Genomic DNA, 18,696 nt, shown 5'->3' with positions numbered 1-18,696 from the left:
CAGCCTTGCATCTTCGAGGCATAGATTCGATCAGGTGATCAATAAAACTTTGTGGAATCGCTGCCCAGGCCTTTTGGATTTTGTTCAAACAGTTGATCCTTATTACGAACACCTTCACGATTAATTCTGCGGTTGACGATCTCCCACAGGTTCTCGATAGGGTTGAGATCCAGAGATTGAGGCGGCCAATCCATCACCGATAGGTGGTTGTCTTGAAACCACTGCTTGACTACTTTTGCAATGTGTTTTGGATCGTTGTCTTGCTGAAAAACCCATTTTATTGGCATATTCCATTCAGCATGAGGTAACATAACATCTTTCAGGATATTTTTATACATGAAACGGTCCATTATTCTATCGTTTCGATGTATTGGACCTAGACCCTTAGCAGAAAAACACCCCCGGACCATTACATTGCCTCCACCATGCTTCACTGTTTTATGGGAGTAATGTAAATCAAGGCGTTTTCCGGCCAGTCGACGTACACGGCAAATACCATTACTCCCAATGATGTTGATTTTCGATTCATTACTGAATAGGATAGTTCGCCATTTCTGCACATTCCAGTCAATATGAGATGTAGCAAAAAGGAGTCTTTTCTTCTGGTTTTTTAGTGAAACCAGCAGTTTCTTTGCAGGGCGTCAAGAAAACAATCCGCTTTAAACAGCATGTTGTCTTATTGTTCGGTCCGATACAGGCAGCTCTAATTGCTTTTGTATCTCGACTGATGATATCCAGGGATCCTTCTTGACAGATCTGACGATCATAGAATCCACTCTAGAAGTGGTGGAACGCGGTCTTCCACCTTCGTTATCTCCTGCCAACTTCCCCGTAGAACGATATTTGGAGCATAGTCTTGATACGGTCCATTTTTTCACGCGATATTTATCACAAATACTTTTTTGTGACATTCCATTTACGTAATCGCCAATAATTTTCTTTCTTAGTTCCAATCCAAGACTGTCGGGAGCCATTTTTGCACTTGAAGTCATAAAAATAATAAAAATAAATAATCACGCTTCTCAAGGCTTACCGTGTTACATTTACCTTGTGATGATACAATAATGCTCTGTGGAACACAATTTCTTGGTTGGATGTGGACTGTATTGATGTAATGAAACACTTGTTGTATTTCACTTCTTGTATTGATGTTCTTCGATAAAACACTTTGTCAAAATTATATAGTAAAATGAACCTGTGTGACCTGTTCTGGAAGATTCTAGATGCTTCTTTTCGATGCTTCTGGAAGCTTCTGGATGCGTCTGGATGCTTCTGAATGTTTCAGGATATTTCTGGATGCTTCCAGATGCTTCTTCTGGAAACTTCTGGAAGCTTGTGCATGCTTCTGGAAACTTCTGGATACTTCCTTTAATTATTAAAAAACTTCCGTGACGTTGACACGGACCAGACTTAAGAAAATGAAACAAACCAAAAAAGTTGCACTTGTTTTGTCCGCTGCAAAATGGCACTTGTCTACGAAATTCTGCCTGTGTGCTGCCACCTGTCAGCTGATTGCTCATGTCATGGCATGCTATGACTCCAGACTCCTGAACTGTTTGCTGTGGTAGTATAGTTCGTTTCGTTTTTAAGACATGTAAAATTAGGAACACTTTTTAGCATTGTTCGATGTTGGTTGCAAATGTTTTGTCCAATACTGTATATATATATATATATATATATATATATATATATATATATATATATATATATATATATATATATATATATATATATATATATATATATATATATATATATATATATATGTATATGTATATGTATATGTATGTATATGTATATGTGCGTGTATATATATATATGTATATATATATATATATACATGTATATGTATATATATATAGAGAGAGAGAGAGAGCAGAGGGAAGAAGATGAAGGAGAAGTAAAAGAGGAAGAAGAGGAAGAAGAAGAAAAAAGTGAAGAAGATACATACATATATATATATATATATAATAATATATAGTAAGAATACTAATATATAATATACAAGACATAATATACAGATTATGTTAAAGAAGACTACTTCAATTTTAAGATTTGCCATCTCAAGAATTGTGGTTCTTAGAAAAAAAATTACCAAATTACCGGTTACCCGGCACATCACTATGAAGAAGGTGATTTTTGATTAGACTGATTTAATTCAAAATTAATATTTTTTTCTAATAGATCCCAAATATATATTGACTGCATGGTAGGGTTGTTAGCCGTAAACAAAAACTTACGAAAATTTTGCATTTTTATCTTCCGTATTTCAAATGAACCTGTGTGAACCTGTTCTGGAAGATTCTAGATGCTTCTTTTCGATGCTTCTGGAAGCTTCTGGATGCGTCTGGATGCTTCTGAATGTTTCTGGATATTTCTGGATGCTTCCAGATGCTTCTTCTGGAAACTTCTGGAAGCTATATATATACATATATATATATATATATATATATATATATATATATATATATATATATATATATACATATATATATATATATATATATATATATATATATACATATATATATATATACATATATATATACATATAAATACATACATATATATACACATATATACATTCATATATACACATATATAAATATATAAGTATATATATAAATATATATACACACACATATATATATATATATATATATATATATTATATATATATATATATATATATATATATATATATATATATCGACTGCTGGCCAAATGTCTCCGGACACTTGGATTTTGTTTATTTTTTTAATTACAACTCCCATAATTATTTCAAAAAAATTCAAATAACATATTTATTTTATAAAAGATACATATAGTTACTAATTAAGAAAAAAAAAAAGAAAAAAAAAAAAGAAAAAAAAAAAAGAAAAAAATACTAACAACACTATTATTATTAAACTGTCTTTTCGTCAAAAAATAACCCACGATTTTTTATCACTTTTTTTGCGATCCGTGGCATCCTATTTATTAATTTATCTATTATTTCGGGTGTAATTGATAACCAGGATTCTTCTAATATCTGCCACAGGTGCTCTTTGGATGTTGGGCATTTTTGTCTGACCTTTCTGTCCAATTCTTCCCACAGTAACTCTATTGGGTTCAAATCTGGTGATTGGGCCGGCCAGGTCATGTTTTTGAGGACAACATTATCCTCTTGTTCCTTTATGTAGTTCTTACTTAATTTTGAGGTGTGTTTAGGGTCATTGTCCTGCATAAAAACAAAACTACGACCAATAGTTCTTAAGCCAGAAGGTATAGCATTGTTTTCTAGAATTATTTTATATTGTTCTTTTTTCATAATACCCTCAATTTTAACTAGTTCACCAACACCAGCTAAAGAAAAACATCCCCATACCATAACTGACCCACCACCATGCTAGATTGTTGGCACTAAACACTCTGGGATCATTTTTTCTTTTGTTGTTCTTCTGATGTAAATTCTACGTCTTTGCCCAAACAGTTCAAATTTGAACTCGTCGGTCCATAGTACTTTTCCCCAGTCTCCTTCTGTCCAATTTTGGTGGTCTATAGCCCATTGTAACCTTTTCTTTTTATTTCCAATCCGTAGCAACGGTTTCCTGACCGCTATACGGCCAGAAAGTCCTGCTTGTCTAAGATATCGTTTCGTAGTGGTTAATGAAATAGATTTTGAATGACTCCTATTAAAGCCTGAAGTTATTTCCGGGGCCGTAAGTCTTCGATTCCTTTTACTCATCAATATTATACTATTATCTTCTGCTTTTGTTGTTTTCCCTGGTCTACCAGATCTTTTTTTGTCTTCAAAAATGCCTGTTTCTTTCCATCGTTTGATGGTATCTTGTACAGTACTTCTGGCAACTTTTAATTTTTTGCAAATTTTACGAACTGAATAACTTTCTTTATGTAATGTAATTATTTCAGAACGTTTTGCAACCGTTAAAGAAAGTTTCTTACCCATATTTTTAGTTAAATAGTCGAATTATAAAATTTTAAAATTTTTTTCAAGATTTTTTCATGTAACCATCATTAATACCAAATGAAAACTAAACAAAACTAAATATTCTTAATCATTTTAGTCGGCTATCATTATATTATAAATATTTACTTCATGTTTCAACAAATAAATAACTTTAACAAGACCAAATTCTTAAGAGTAATGTAACGCTATATATCAAGTTAAAATAAACAATTAAAAAAAAAAACTTAATTATTTAAGTTTGAGGTCAGTAATACCCAATTACTGACCTCAAACTTACATAAACACTTAAAATTAGTAAGTTTAAGTATTATAAATTAATTTTATTGGTTAATTTAATGATACAGGATAGATTTTAGCTTTTTATATAAAAATATCAAGTGTCCGGAAACTTTTGGCCTGCAGTGTATATATATATATATATATATATATATATATATATATATATATATATATATATATATATATATATATATATATATATATATATATATATATATATATATATATGTTTATATATATATATATATATATATATATATATGTATATATATATACAGTGACCTAGAAAGGTTAACAAAATTAGGATGCAGGTGGGGGGGGGGAGTTAAAACAGAAATTAAAGGGGCCTAATGCAGCTAAAATTTAAACAGAAAGAACAGAAACTTTGAGTTAGATTTGAGGGAAATGGCAACGCTCCCTCCGCAACATGTCTTTATGCCAGTGTTTATATATATTTATATTTATCAAGTACCGACTTGGATTAACTTCCTGCTCGGTAATATATTGCCTTTGGCTCAGCAGAATTGGAGGTTTACTATTTATATTCTCATATATAAAAACTTAGTAAAATATTTGGTTCTATTACAAATTTTAATTGAACTTTAAGTGTTGTTTGCAATTAAACTATCACAACCTTTCAGACTAGCTACAGCTCTGAATCTTTCAGCGCTTGTATAGTCCTGGTGAGCTTTTATGTTAAAATATTTTCCAGGCTAAAAGACCCGGGTAAGAGTCGTATTGTATGTACCCGTTTTTTTGCTACAAAATCTCGCAACTAATTTTTTTCTTCTCTCAGAAACAGCTAAAGCTTTAAAACTTTCAGCAGTTGTATAGTCCCAATAACGTTGGGATGTTGAAAATCAAAGAATTTTCCAGGGCCAATGGTGCAAGGAACAACAAATGCCCTTACTACCCTCCCACCCTTACTTTTATTATTTATTAAGAAAAACATTCAAGAAAAAATCATTGAAAAGAATGTTTAAATTTTTTTTAAATTTACTTGTTGTTATTGAGGTAATAAAAGCAAAGGAGCATATAACGGGTGATGCGGAAGTTATCGGACAAAATAAAAACGTCAATAACTTATTTATAAATAAAAAAACAAACTACTATTATATTTTTTTAAATAAAGCATTTATCTTTTAATAAAAATATATTATTTTTTATATGAAAAAACACCACCATCTGCAATTGATCTCAATTTTGGTCTGACGCCTTTCATATGCGACTGTAAAAAATTTAAATCAATTTCTTGTAGTTTTAGTTTAATGCGATCAATCAAAACTTGCTCTGTTGATGTTTGCCAATCTTCCTCCTAAACCTTCTGTGCCAAATGTCCCCAAAAATTTTCAATTGGTCGTGCTTGAGGCACATTTGGGGAATTAGATTCTTTATCAATGTAATAAACATATTGGTCCATCCAATTTAGAGAATCTTTAGAATAATGAGAATTTGCTAAATCTGGCCAAAATAAATAGTTAAAGTCTCCATGATACTTGTGAATAAATGGAAGAAGTCGTTTTTCTAAACATTCATTAATATAGATTGATGAATTGATCGCTACAGCCTTGGAAGTGCGAAACAATGGCTCGGACATACCACGGTCAGATATGGCTATCCATATTAATAATTTTTTTGGAAATTTCTCTTTTCCTATAAAATGAACAGTTTCTGGGCATGTCTTTTTGTTGTTTGTGTAGTATCCAGAATTTCCAGGCATGTTGTCCCCTGCAAAACAAAAGTATTTTTTGTCATTGATGACTAGAAGCAATTTTGTGTTATAGAGTTGGTTAACTAGTTTCCTGCTTCTTTTCTTTGCCTTTATTTGTTGTTCTATAGTGTATTTTGGAGTCTTTTCACATTTTCTATATTTAATATTCATTTTTTTTAACTGACGACCAATTGTCGATTGATTTACACCAAATTTAATACCTATTTTTCTCTGACTGACCCCTTTTCGATTGTTGACAAGTCTCGTTAATTCGGCTTTCTTTTCTCTAGTCCAGGATGTCGGACGACCAGGGTGCTTTCTATCAGAAAACGATTGAACAGTTTCAAGTCTTTTTAGGTTATCATATATTGTACTTCGAGCAAATCCTTCCTTTTCAAAATGATTTACGATTTTTTTTTTTTTATATTAGGTTTATTTACAAAAAACATTTTTAGTCGCTTTCGAAAAGATTCTCGTTCAGCTGCATTTAACCTCATTTTACCACAAAAACTGATTATTATGCTCAAGTAATAATCAGTTTTTGTGATAAAATCAAAGATAAGCCACAAAAACTAATTATTATGATCAAATAATGAAATTAGGATTTGTCCGATAACTCCCGCATCACACGTTAATAGAGCACCTCAAAAATAAATAAATTGAAACTGACTAAATATAAAATTATACTATTTGAAAACAAGTAAGAGCTATTTTAGGCATTTTATTATATACCATATTGTGCAAATTAGTTTGGACAGTGGTTGAAATAACACAATTATTTGCCACATTGAAGTTTTATTAAAAAAAAACATGCCAATACAAAATATGATATAATTAATAGGAGATGTGACCTCCTTTTGCTTTTACAAGCATTTGAACACGATTTGGCATGGATTCGACCAAAGTTGAACACATTTTAGTCACTTGCTCATCATGATACCAGGTCCTAATTACAGCACTAATTAGCTTTGCAATTGTCGAACAGTTATCTTTCAGGAGTCTTTGTTTGATTATAGCCCATAAGTTTTCAATGGGATTGATGTCTGGAGAATTTCCAGGTAAGTCTAAAATCTCCTGTCCACTTTCTTCAAAGAATGTGCGCATTTTACGTGAAGTATGGCATGGTGCATGATCCTGCTGAAAAATGCCATCTCCATCAGGAAAGTCCCTTGTCATACTAGGAAGCAAATGAGTCTCCAAAATAGCCTTGTATTTATCACTATTCATTCCCTCTACGTTAATGAGTTGTCCAAGGCCTTTAGCACTAAAACTACCCCAAAACATCTTCTTAGGCGGATGTTTGGGTGCTTGTTGAATACGTCCTGACCGAAGCGGTTCACCTTTGCTTCGTCTCACAAACTTTGACCTGTAGCCATGGACTTCAAAATGCGATTTGTCGGAGAATACTACTTTTTTCCAGTCGTCTGCTGTCCATTGAGAATACCTATGTGCCCATTGAAGACGTTTTCTCTTCATAACCGATGTCAATAACTGTTTCTTTAGAGGTTTTCTGGCAAATCTGCCAACTTCAAGGAGACTTCGTCGGACAGTTGAAGAAGAAATATTTATGCCTGATGTGGACAAATCTCTCTGAAGGTCTGCACTTGTTTTCTTAGGATTCTTTATACTTTCTCTGATGATAACTGTATCATCACGAGGTGTTGTCTTGCGTTTTTTTCCACATCTTCCTAGTCGCAGTGTTGAAGATTCACCAGTGTCTTTTTTTCTTTTCAAGATGTCACCAACGGTTGACTTGGCCACCTTCATTTTCTTAGAAATCTGTCTAATGCTCAAACCAGCATGTTCTTTAAGAGCTATAATGCTTGCACGTTTCATGGGAGTGATGTCCATTGTGAATACGAGGTGAATAATCCGTCACAACCTCCATCAAAACCTTTCTGCACAAAGCCTCGAGTAGCACTGAAGCCACTGATGCGTTTGCTAGAATGTCTTCCCAGCAGCAAAGAGTTGCCAGACACCACTAGACTACAGTAAAACACTTATTTATCTGAAAAAACAAGAGAATCTTTAGATTCATAGCTAAAAGTTAGGCTTATTGTGAAATATATTCCAATTTTGCCATTGTACTAAATACTGTAATTAAGTTTTAGCATACATCACTTAAACTAGGTGTTCTTTTGATTTCAACAAAAAAATTGTTTCCCGATTTCGCAATAGCATTTGTATGTTAATGTTGTTTAAGTTATCTTCATTATTAATTCTTATTCATTAAATGACATTCTAAAAAGTATATTTTATTAGTCTTGATTCCTTTATAGAAGTTTAAAATTGAAACTTATCAATAACATATAAAAAATTAGTATTTTAATTACTTTGTTAACTATAAATATTTGATTCATAAAATGTAATTAAATATATTTATCATGCCGCGTTTCATAAGTTTTTTTCAGATAAGAACTGTTACACAAGTTACGGTGCGAAAGAGTTTCACTTTGAAAGAAATTTGGTTTTTTATCATTATTTTAAAAAATAAAACTTTAAAATGTTCATATGTTGCAATGCTGAAATTAAAATTTTATTATAAACATTTTGGTATATAAAAATTTTATTTTTCACAATTATATCCATTTGACCAACAAAATTTTTTTATAGACTTCGAAACGTCGTTTAGCAAAAGAGCTCGTTTTGCAAGTGCGACTTCCGTAAGCTTCGTATGTAGCAAAATAGTTTTATTTCGTAATTCAACTTGCAAAAGGCTACATTTCATAAGTAGCATTTGCAAAATGAACATCGACAGTTTTTTTTGTTTTGTAAAATTCAGTACGAAAAAAAAAATTTCTGTATCTCAATATCTTTTTAAAAGAATTTTATTTTTCCAGATTTGTAAGAAATAATCCGGTTAACAACTCTACTGCATGGTCTCTTTTGATTATTTTTTGTTTAAAAGATTGTTTGTGGTTAGCAATACATTTTTCCATTTACCCTAGTTTAAGCTGATATACTGTTTATAATTATATTTTGTCAGGCAACATATAATTTTTTTTTTTTTTTTGTAAGCAATTTTCATGCATTAAGTAATAATTTTGTTTGCAATTATGATTTTTCAGTATTTTTTTCTTTTAGAAATTCATTTTTATTAATACATAGTTTGTGACCATTTATAATTATGATTGATTAATAATAAAGGTAATTACATTTTAAATTCAAAAAAATAATTCAGGTTAGGAGAGAGTGGGACACCATGATACACATGAATAATTAAGATAACTTAAAACTTATCAACTTTAAAAACTAATAAAATACTTTGTCATCAAAACAACACAAATTGTGACCCCTCGCAGGCCTAACAATGTCAAATGATATATATTTTTTTTCAAAACATGGCTCTAGAAGTAATCGTTTTACCATACGAAAGTGGTTGTTACAACTCTTAAGATGCCTCCACAATTACAATGTTTCATGGTGCCCCATGTATCATGGTGCTCCATTATTTTCCAAATTTAGTCTGGATTGCAATAGCAGTTTAATGATAACACATTTTTACAGTCAAATTTCAAATTGAAATAAACATAAATCTAACTTTTTAAACGTCAAATTTAATTTCTCCGGAAATTCTTATAAAAAATCCTAATAATGGATTATGGTAAATGAATTATTACTATCCTCCTCAAATTCTAAATCTGATTTCAATTTACAGTATGCTATTATACCGTAAATTGAAATTAGATTTAGAAGTATATATCTTTTATGTAATAATATATATATATATATATAACTTTTCTATTAAAAAAATTTTTAATAGAAAAATTTTACAAAAATGTATAAAAAGATTTTTAAAAAGGTCACAGCATTAAATTAGTTAATAAAAATAAATTTTTGAAATAAAAACAGTAACTGCAATTAAAAGTTGTAAGCAGTCTTCTTTATGATCCTATTTAAAGAGAGATTGCCAGCTGAAAAATGTTTTTAGATAAGTGTTTTTTTATTATTTTATTACTGCTCTGTTCTTTAAAAAATTAAGCACTCTTTTTGTGGAATAACATAATTTACATCAATAGTCCATGCATTTGCAGTCAATCAATAGTCATCAATAGTCCATGCATTTGCAGTCAATCAATAGTCATCAATAGTCCATGCATTTGCATTTGTTGGTAAATCTTCTCAGAATCATGTCAATTTTTACTTCGCTCAGAACTATATCAGTTTTTACTTTCCTAAGAATCGTGTTAATTTTCACTGGCATTTTGAACATCAATTAACTCTTACTTCAATCCAATCTTTCTTGGAAACCATATATCAAATCCATTGCAAAACTAGCATCTGCTAAGGTTGCATCACTTTATTGTGCTTGCCACTTTCTTACTCCGGATTCTATTCCTTATATCTATAAATCTCAAAACCAACCTTGCTTGGAATACTGTTGTCATATCCAAAAATGAAATGTAAGCATAGTTGGACTTGTGCTTGCATTAAATATTATAATGGGCACTGCTCTAAAAAGCTAACTTCTCTTGTGCCATCTACTAAAATTCATTCTCATGTTACTCATCATTTAATTAAGTCCCATCTTTTTGATTGTGACTGTTCCTAAGCGCTCCAAAAATCCTTATTAATCTTTTATCCTCTGACATCAGTTTTTTTTTTTTTAAATTAGCTCTCTTATTCTATGAAATTCAAAATTGTTATTTCTTAATCAGAAAGTAAGATCAAATATGTAAATTTTCTCTGTTCCAGTTTTATATTTACAAAGTACCAACTTTTCCCCATTATAATGTTATATATTGATCTTCTATAATATACCTGTAAATATATTTTATCTTCCATAATAAACCTGTAATTCTATATAAAATCAAAAAGTTTTTTAAAGTACAAAAGCATCACAGAGTTTTGTTTAATAGCCTGAGTCATCACACAAGTTTAACTTTATGACTCTATGATGCTTTTGTAATTCATAAGTAGATTTAAAGTAGCATAAGCTATCTACACTGTGCCTCTTTTAGGTTTAATTTTTTTTACAGAAAAACTGTTTTGTTCTTGGGTTTATTTCTGGGGACTTACATATTATATTGTATTACAAAAAAAAACAACACTTTTTAGGAAATATTTACATTTTGATTTTGATTACATTTAGATTTTGTTAATAATAATAACTATATTAACAATAAATTAACAATGATGATTTTTATTGTATGAATTGCACACTGTTTTGTATATTTAAAGAATATATCATTGTACAGTTATATTCTTTCATTGTCATATGACAAAATAATATTCATAAGTTTTTTTTAAGTCTTTATAGTAGCATTTGGGTAACCTGTACCTTGAGATCATTTGTAACATGTATCTTGAGATTTTTTGTAACATGTACCTTGAGATCTTTTGTAAAATGTACCTTGAGATATTTTGTAGCCTGCACCTTGAGATCTTTTGTAACCTGTACCTTGAGATCTTTTGTAACTTGAGATCTTTTGTAATGTACTTTGTGATCTCAGAAAATTTTGTATGAAATAATATCTGTATTGATATATCTGGATCAGCTAATTCATTCCAGATATTGTGCCAGATGTTGGCACAGCCCATTTAAAACTTATGTTTTAAAGTAAAGAAAATTGTTTTTACTATATTGATATTTCCTATTTATAATGCAATATAATAATTTATGTATTGCGCCAAATTAACAAAAATTTCAAAAATATTTACAATAAAAATGTTTAGTTTTGAAACCCTGTAAATATTTTGAATCCTGGTTGAGTGATCTGCTATCAGCAAAATGTTTTGAGCTTAGCTTTTTTTTTTCTAAGCAGCTATGCAGCTATTCAAATCTTGTCAATGATCCAGGCCAAATTGTTTTCTATTACTGATCCGTAGAAATGTTTTAAAAATTAGTATGATGCAAAATTATTTGATTTTAAAATCAAAAAATTTAAATAGTTTGTTGTGTTTCATATTAAATTGCAATAGATCAACAGATGATATCTCTGGTAAACTATTTTCCATACTTGCTCATAACTCTTCATTAACTTTAGTAACTTTATTTATATAGATTAATTCCAATTAATAAGGTTTTATTTACTGATGTTTCTTTTGCCAAATCAGGAATAATTCCCTTTTAATTTATGAAAAATATATCCTATATGACATTATATATTTTTATAAATAATAAGATTGAAAAATTAATTGAATCATTTCTACTTTTACCTGGATATCTTTTTTATAGTAGTTTAGAATGTTTATGGCTCCCAGACCTACTTTAAAGCTACCACTTCCACCATAAGCAAACATTTTAACCCAAAACAGAATTTTAAATTATAAAAAATTTGACTATGTATGAATTACTAAACCATTATATAAAAACTACCAAAACGTTGCCAGGTTAAATCTTGTCAATGATTTTCTATACAAATTCAGAAATATTTTTCATGAAAACAGGTGGTCTAAAGTAAAAAATATTTTTCATGGAAACAGGTGGTCTAAATAAAAATATTTTTCATGAAAACAGGTGGTCTAAGTAAAAAATATTTTTCATGAAAACAGGTGGTCTAAGTGAAAAATATTTTTCATGAAAACAGGTGGTCTAAATTAAAAAATATTTTTCATGAAAACAGGTGGTCTAATTAAAAATATTTTTCATGAAAACAGGTGGTCTAAATAAAAATATTTTTCATGAAAACATGTGGTCTAAGTAAAAAATATTTTTCATGAAAACAGGTGGTCTAAAGTAAAAAATATTTTTCATGAAAACAGGTGGTCTAAATATAAATATTTTTCATGAAAACAGGTGGTCTAAATAAAAATATTTTTCATGAAAACATGTGGTCTAAGTAAAAAATATTTTTCATGAAAACAGGTGATCTAAATAAAAATATTTTTTATGAAAACAGGTGGTCTAAATAAAAATTGATTTGATTAGTAAAGATTTTTTTTTTTTCGAATTTTATGCTTAACAATAACTAGACCCAGTTGAAGTTTGAAAGTTGAAACAAAATAATTTTTTAGCTATAGTAGTAAGTTATATAAATCATATAGGAGTGAAAAATAATACCTATTGAAGATTTTTCTTGATTTCTGACCATTTGTTGGTCAGAAATCTGTTGAAAGAAATCTAACCAAAGCATTTGAAAGAAGCATAAAGAAACAGAAATACTATGATTTTTTTTTGTCTAGTAAAATCAGTCTTTGAGACTGATTTAACTTCAGTTAGTATCACCATCAGTTAGTATCACTTCTGATATAGATGCAGAAATTAATTCTGGTGAGGAGTTTATAAATGACACTCTGGGCAATGTTGATGGCGACCAGTTGTCAGATTTCAGTTAATTAGTTAGTGAATCTGGCAGAAATATGATAAACTTTCCAACAGTTGCCAGAGATACAAATATGGTGTATCTAATGTTGCTGGAGCTGCAATTGCTACTGCCACACTTTCAAAAAATATAAAAAACATAACAGAAAAGCTACAAATATCGAGAATGCTACTATAGATTTTTTTGATGAAAACAAATTATCACTTGAGAAATTTAGTTTTGCAATTAAATGGCACCTCTTCAGGACCTACTGCATTTAGTAGCAACATTAGGAAAGCATGTGCAATTTATCATGAGTTGCAAATTGTCAAGAGTTGCAAATTGTCAAGTTTAATGTTAGACAGAATAACTTACCAAACGTTCTGCATTAGATTGTGACAAATATTAGCCAAGATTAACAGTATCTTATATATTTATACTTTAGTTAAAAGCGTTAAGTGATGATTTCATTTTCATTCACATACAAAATATGCAAAAATTGACTTTAGATGATTTTCCATGCCATTCTCAAAATGTAGAAAGACATGTTCAATGGTTACAAAAGCAGTGACAGCTGTATCTGGAAGTGAAGAGATGGATACATTAGTGCAAAACTTTTATCTAGAAAGTATATTCAACATTTTGCTTCAAAAAATAATTGGAATATGTTGGAATAATTGATCAAAAAACTTTTTTTATTCATAGAACCTCTTTACATATAAAACAGTGTTTAAAAAAATTTGCATAGCTTATAAGAAATGTTATTCTAGTGCTAACGTTATCATGCTACTGCATTAAATTTTGAGTTTTAAAGTAATCTGAAGGTTTAACCAGAAAACAACAAAGTTGTTGCATTTTTGAAGAGCAGAACTTCTTACATATCATATATAATAATATCAAATATGGCTTATTTTCAATTAGACAGGGGCAAAGGAAGGAAAAAATAAATTTAACTTTTTTTATCTTAATGATTTTAAAATATTACAGCAAAATTATTTTGCTATTCAAACTAACTTGAACAAAAAAATGCACTGATGATCTATCCTATTAATTATCTTATTAATTATCATTTTTAAAATACCCTAAATAGTTAACTTTCTAAGCTTAACACAGTGAGCTTTTATGTGATATGTTGTCGAATGGAACCCATCAATTGTGCAGAATCTTAATTTTTAATGCATGAACTTCTCATTATCTTTATCTTTATCACAAATCTTAAAGGAATCTCAAATGAATGAAAGCTTGCTTGATTGGTTTGCTAGCAATACTATTATACAGCATCTTTTATTAAGGAACAATGCCAGTTTAAACATTGTGCATTGTATATATTACAAACTAATATATCTTTATCTATTATACATCTTATAAAGAAAATATAATTTAAAAAAAAAAGCAAATGAAACGTAATTTAAATATTTACAACATTGAAAGATGCTAAACTGTTACAATCAGTGTTCTTCTATATAAAAAACAAAGGTACCTTTATCTGCAATTAATGCCAAATGAAATAATTCCAAAGTAGCATAAAATATACATAAAATTTAAAAATTTCAGAAATTGTAAAGAATACTCTACTATACATAATATACAAAAATAATGTAAACATAATCCATAAACAGTTTCATGAGAAAACATAATCCATAAACAGTTTTATGAGAAAACATAATCCATAAACAGTTTTATGAGAAAACATAATCCATAAACAGTTTTATGAGAAAACATAATCCATAAACAGTTTCATGAGAAAACATAATCCATAAACAGTTTCATGAGAAAACATAATCCATAAACAGTTTCATGAGAAAACATAATCCATAAACAGTTTCATGAGAAAACATAATCCATAAACAGTTTCATGAGAAAACATAATCCATAAACAGTTTCATGAGAAAACATAATCCATAAACAGTTTCATGAGAAAACATAATCCATAAACAGTTTCATGAGAAAACATAATCCATAAACAGTTTCATGAGAAAACATAATCCATAAACAGTTTCATGAGAAAACATAATCCATAAACAGTTTCATGAGAAAACATAATCCATAAACAGTTTCATGAGAAAACATAATCCATAAACAGTTTCATGAGAAAACATAATCCATAAACAGTTTCATGAGAAAACATAATCCATAAACAGTTTCATGAGAAAACATAATCCATAAACAGTTTCATGAGAAAACATAATCCATAAACAGTTTCATGAGAAAACATAATCCATAAACAGTTTCATGAGAAAACATAATCCATAAACAGTTCCATGAGAAAACATAATCCATAAACAGTTTCATGAGAAAACATAATCCATAAACAGTTTCATGAGAAAACATAATCCATAAACAGTTTCATGAGAAAACATAATCCATAAACAGTTTCATGAGAAAACATAATCCATAAACAGTTTCATGAGAAAACATAATCCATAAACAGTTTCATGAGAAAACGGAAGGAAAAATGGATAAGAGAAATTTGGAAACGAAACAATGATGAAGTGTATAATTTGTTTCATTTACTTATACTTATTTCCTATGCTTACAAAGTGAAAGTAGTTTTTCATTGTTTTCCATAAAAGTGATTTTTAACAAGCTGCTGTATAGTTTTAAAAATTTACATTTAATTATTTGTTTTTTTGCCACAAACGATTGCCTTCAAAACACAAGTTTAAAAAATGTAATAAAATAATAATGTATTATTGGCTATTTTTAAAAGCAACAGTGGAAACACTGAAGCATTAGTGGCAACACTGAAGCAACAGTAGCAACACTAAAACTATTATCAAAACCATTGAAAAAGTTTCAAAATAATAAAATGACTTCTAAAGAATGTAAACGGTCACCCGACATTTTCTGATGTGTATTTTGGCTTTTATTGGTAGTAGATAAATATCACAAGATATTCAAAGGACTAAGTTCAGTATAGCTTACAGACTATACTTTGAAATGTTGATTGGAAACTTGGAGTAAGCTATGACTACCTTATGATATGCAGAAGTTGTCAATCTGCTCCTAGAAGTTGGTTGAGAGGTTCTGGCAGAACGATATCATATGTGATTCCAAAAATTCGAATTACTGTTACTTTTGTATGATTCATGTTAGGAAATTTAAAAAAATGAAAGGACGCACACTCCAGTATTTAGACATACCATCCAATATTTGGAAATGCCATCCGATATTTATGATACACACACTCCTATATTTAAACATACCATCTTGAATACAACTGATAACACATAATGTCATTATGTATGATTATAAATTAATATAAGTAAATGAGTCAAAATTCGACTTATGTTCCCAAAACTGTCTGAAGCTAAGAAAAATGCTATGCTAAAATCTGCTTAGCTTGAAAGTGTGATGAATTAGCTTGGGAGAATTGTGTGCTTTTAATATTTTAGCTGGAAGATTTTTAGGTGGCCATAAAGCCATATTATAATGAACTGATCACTGATATATTGATTAAGAAATTTCAATAAACGTTACATAGTATTGTTAATTACATTAACTTACCACATTTAGTTAAGATAAAAATAATATTACTTAAATTGACTTTTTTTTTTCAGGTACTCTGTCATTATTGATTATCTTGGTAAAATATATCATTAAGATATTTAATAATGTTTAGATTTTATTTTATTACTCAACGTAAAGTTTTATAAAATAAAAAATAGTTTCTTTGGATAACACTTTCTAAGATTAAGAAATTGCTATAAAAACATTTATATAACTTTTTTTCTCTACTTATATTAAAAATTCAACTTAAGTTAAATCTGATATTATCAATAGTTTTTGAACTGTTGCTTATATCAGTTCGAGATATTATCTTATGGAAAAAAATAGGAAATTTGCATTTATTTCAGAAATTGAGGTTTTATATAAAAAAGTTTTTTTTTTGTTTTGGAAATATTTTTTTAATCAAAATGAAAATAAACTGTTTAGTTTCGTATTGATAAATCTGTTTAACAGATCACTTTATATGTGTCATCTTGATTATGTGTTTAACAGATCACTTTTTATATGTGTCATCTTGATTATGTGTTTAACAGATCACTTTTTATATGTGTCATCTTAATTATGTGTTAAGTAATAATATGTTTTAGTTTCTTCATGGAGTGGAGAAGATAGCAGCACTAATTTTAGAAATATTAAGATAACAAATCATGACAGCCTGCAAGATGAATGGGATGAAGATTACGATAAGGGTAGGGTAAAAAAATATAAAAGTAATGATGTCAAAGCCCATTCTTGTAAAAATGTGTTCCAAAACTTTCAAGATATTCATAATGCTTCAAAAGTAAGTTTCATTTTTCAAGTTAATATATATTTTATATTATTGTTCAGTGAGTTGATAATTGGGGGGGATTTGATTGATGTAAAACAAGCATTGGTTGTATAAAAAAAAAAAATAACAATAATAAGTATTCAATGGTAATTTATAAATAGTTAGGTAATTGTGCAAATAAAGATATTTACATAAATAGTTTTATGTAAATATCTATATTTGCATAATTACCTAATTACTTATAAATTTTTCGTGACTTTATAAAATACTGTAGTTGTTTAGACCAATGGTGCATTGAGACTTCTAGGGTCTGGGGAAATTCTTGAACAGGTGGGCATTTTTTGTATCAAAGCTTTTCCTCATTAGTTTTTGAATAATAAAAGCATTTATGCATCTTTTGCTCAATACCATATTTTAGCTTTGTCTAAATTCTAGATCTTCCAAATGGTTAGCCATGAATATTTTTGAGACAGATTCAAAATATGGTTTTTATAGCTAAAACTAGGGGTGGCGCATTTTTTGGTCTTCGAGATATCTAACTTCCAGGCATGGAGCAAACTCCAAACATTTATATGTTTATACTTATGTCAAATGAGGATGCTTTGCAAAAAATTGTGATGATTGGAGCCTGGGAACAAAAAAGTCCCAAAATTTTAGCCCCTCTGCCCCAAACGTGAGTGCAACAAGTTAATGAAATATTTTTTGAACTGTTTTCAACTAGACTTATATACATCGATAAATTTTAAATTTCATAGTAAAATATTTTAGCGTTTAAAAAATATGACCATATAAAGTTTAAACCCCCCTTAATTTGAGGAGGTTGCAAATTTTATATGGTCATAATTTTTGAATGCTGAGAAATTATACTATGAAACTTAAATTTCTCGATGAATATAAGTCTAGTTGAAAATAGTATGAAAAATATTTCATCAACTAGTTGCTCTCACGTTTAAAGCAGGAGGGGGGGGGGGGCTAAAATTTTGGGGCTTTTTTATTCTCAGGCTCCAATCATTGCAATTTTTTGCAAAGCATCCTCATTTGACATAAGTATAAACATGTGTGGAGTTTGCTCCATGTCTGGAAGTTAGATATCTCAAAGACCTAAAAATGGTGGCGCCACTCCTGTCTAAAACTATCGTGGGCTGGAACTTAATAGGGTTTAATTATGGGCAGAAACTAATTTTTGATATTTTCAAGCTTTACAGAGAAGAAA

General features: G+C 29.2%; 1 protein-coding gene across 2 annotated transcripts in view; it reads left to right on the top strand.

Moving 5' to 3' along the window:
• LOC100204626 (ubiquitin carboxyl-terminal hydrolase 42) overlaps positions 1-18,696 on the top strand; it is a 182,965-nt gene that overhangs the window by 158,954 nt on the left and 5,315 nt on the right. For both annotated transcript variants that reach the window (XM_065803605.1, XM_065803606.1), the window contains exon 17: positions 17,302-17,495. In XM_065803605.1, coding sequence (XP_065659677.1) covers positions 17,302-17,495 — 194 coding nt within the window. The remainder of the gene's footprint in view (positions 1-17,301; positions 17,496-18,696) is intronic.

The sequence above is a fragment of the Hydra vulgaris genome, chromosome 08, assembly GCF_038396675.1.
Source record: "Hydra vulgaris chromosome 08, alternate assembly HydraT2T_AEP".
In the NCBI taxonomy this organism is placed as follows: domain Eukaryota; kingdom Metazoa; phylum Cnidaria; class Hydrozoa; order Anthoathecata; family Hydridae; genus Hydra; species Hydra vulgaris.
This window is presented reverse-complemented; position numbering and strand designations above follow the sequence as displayed.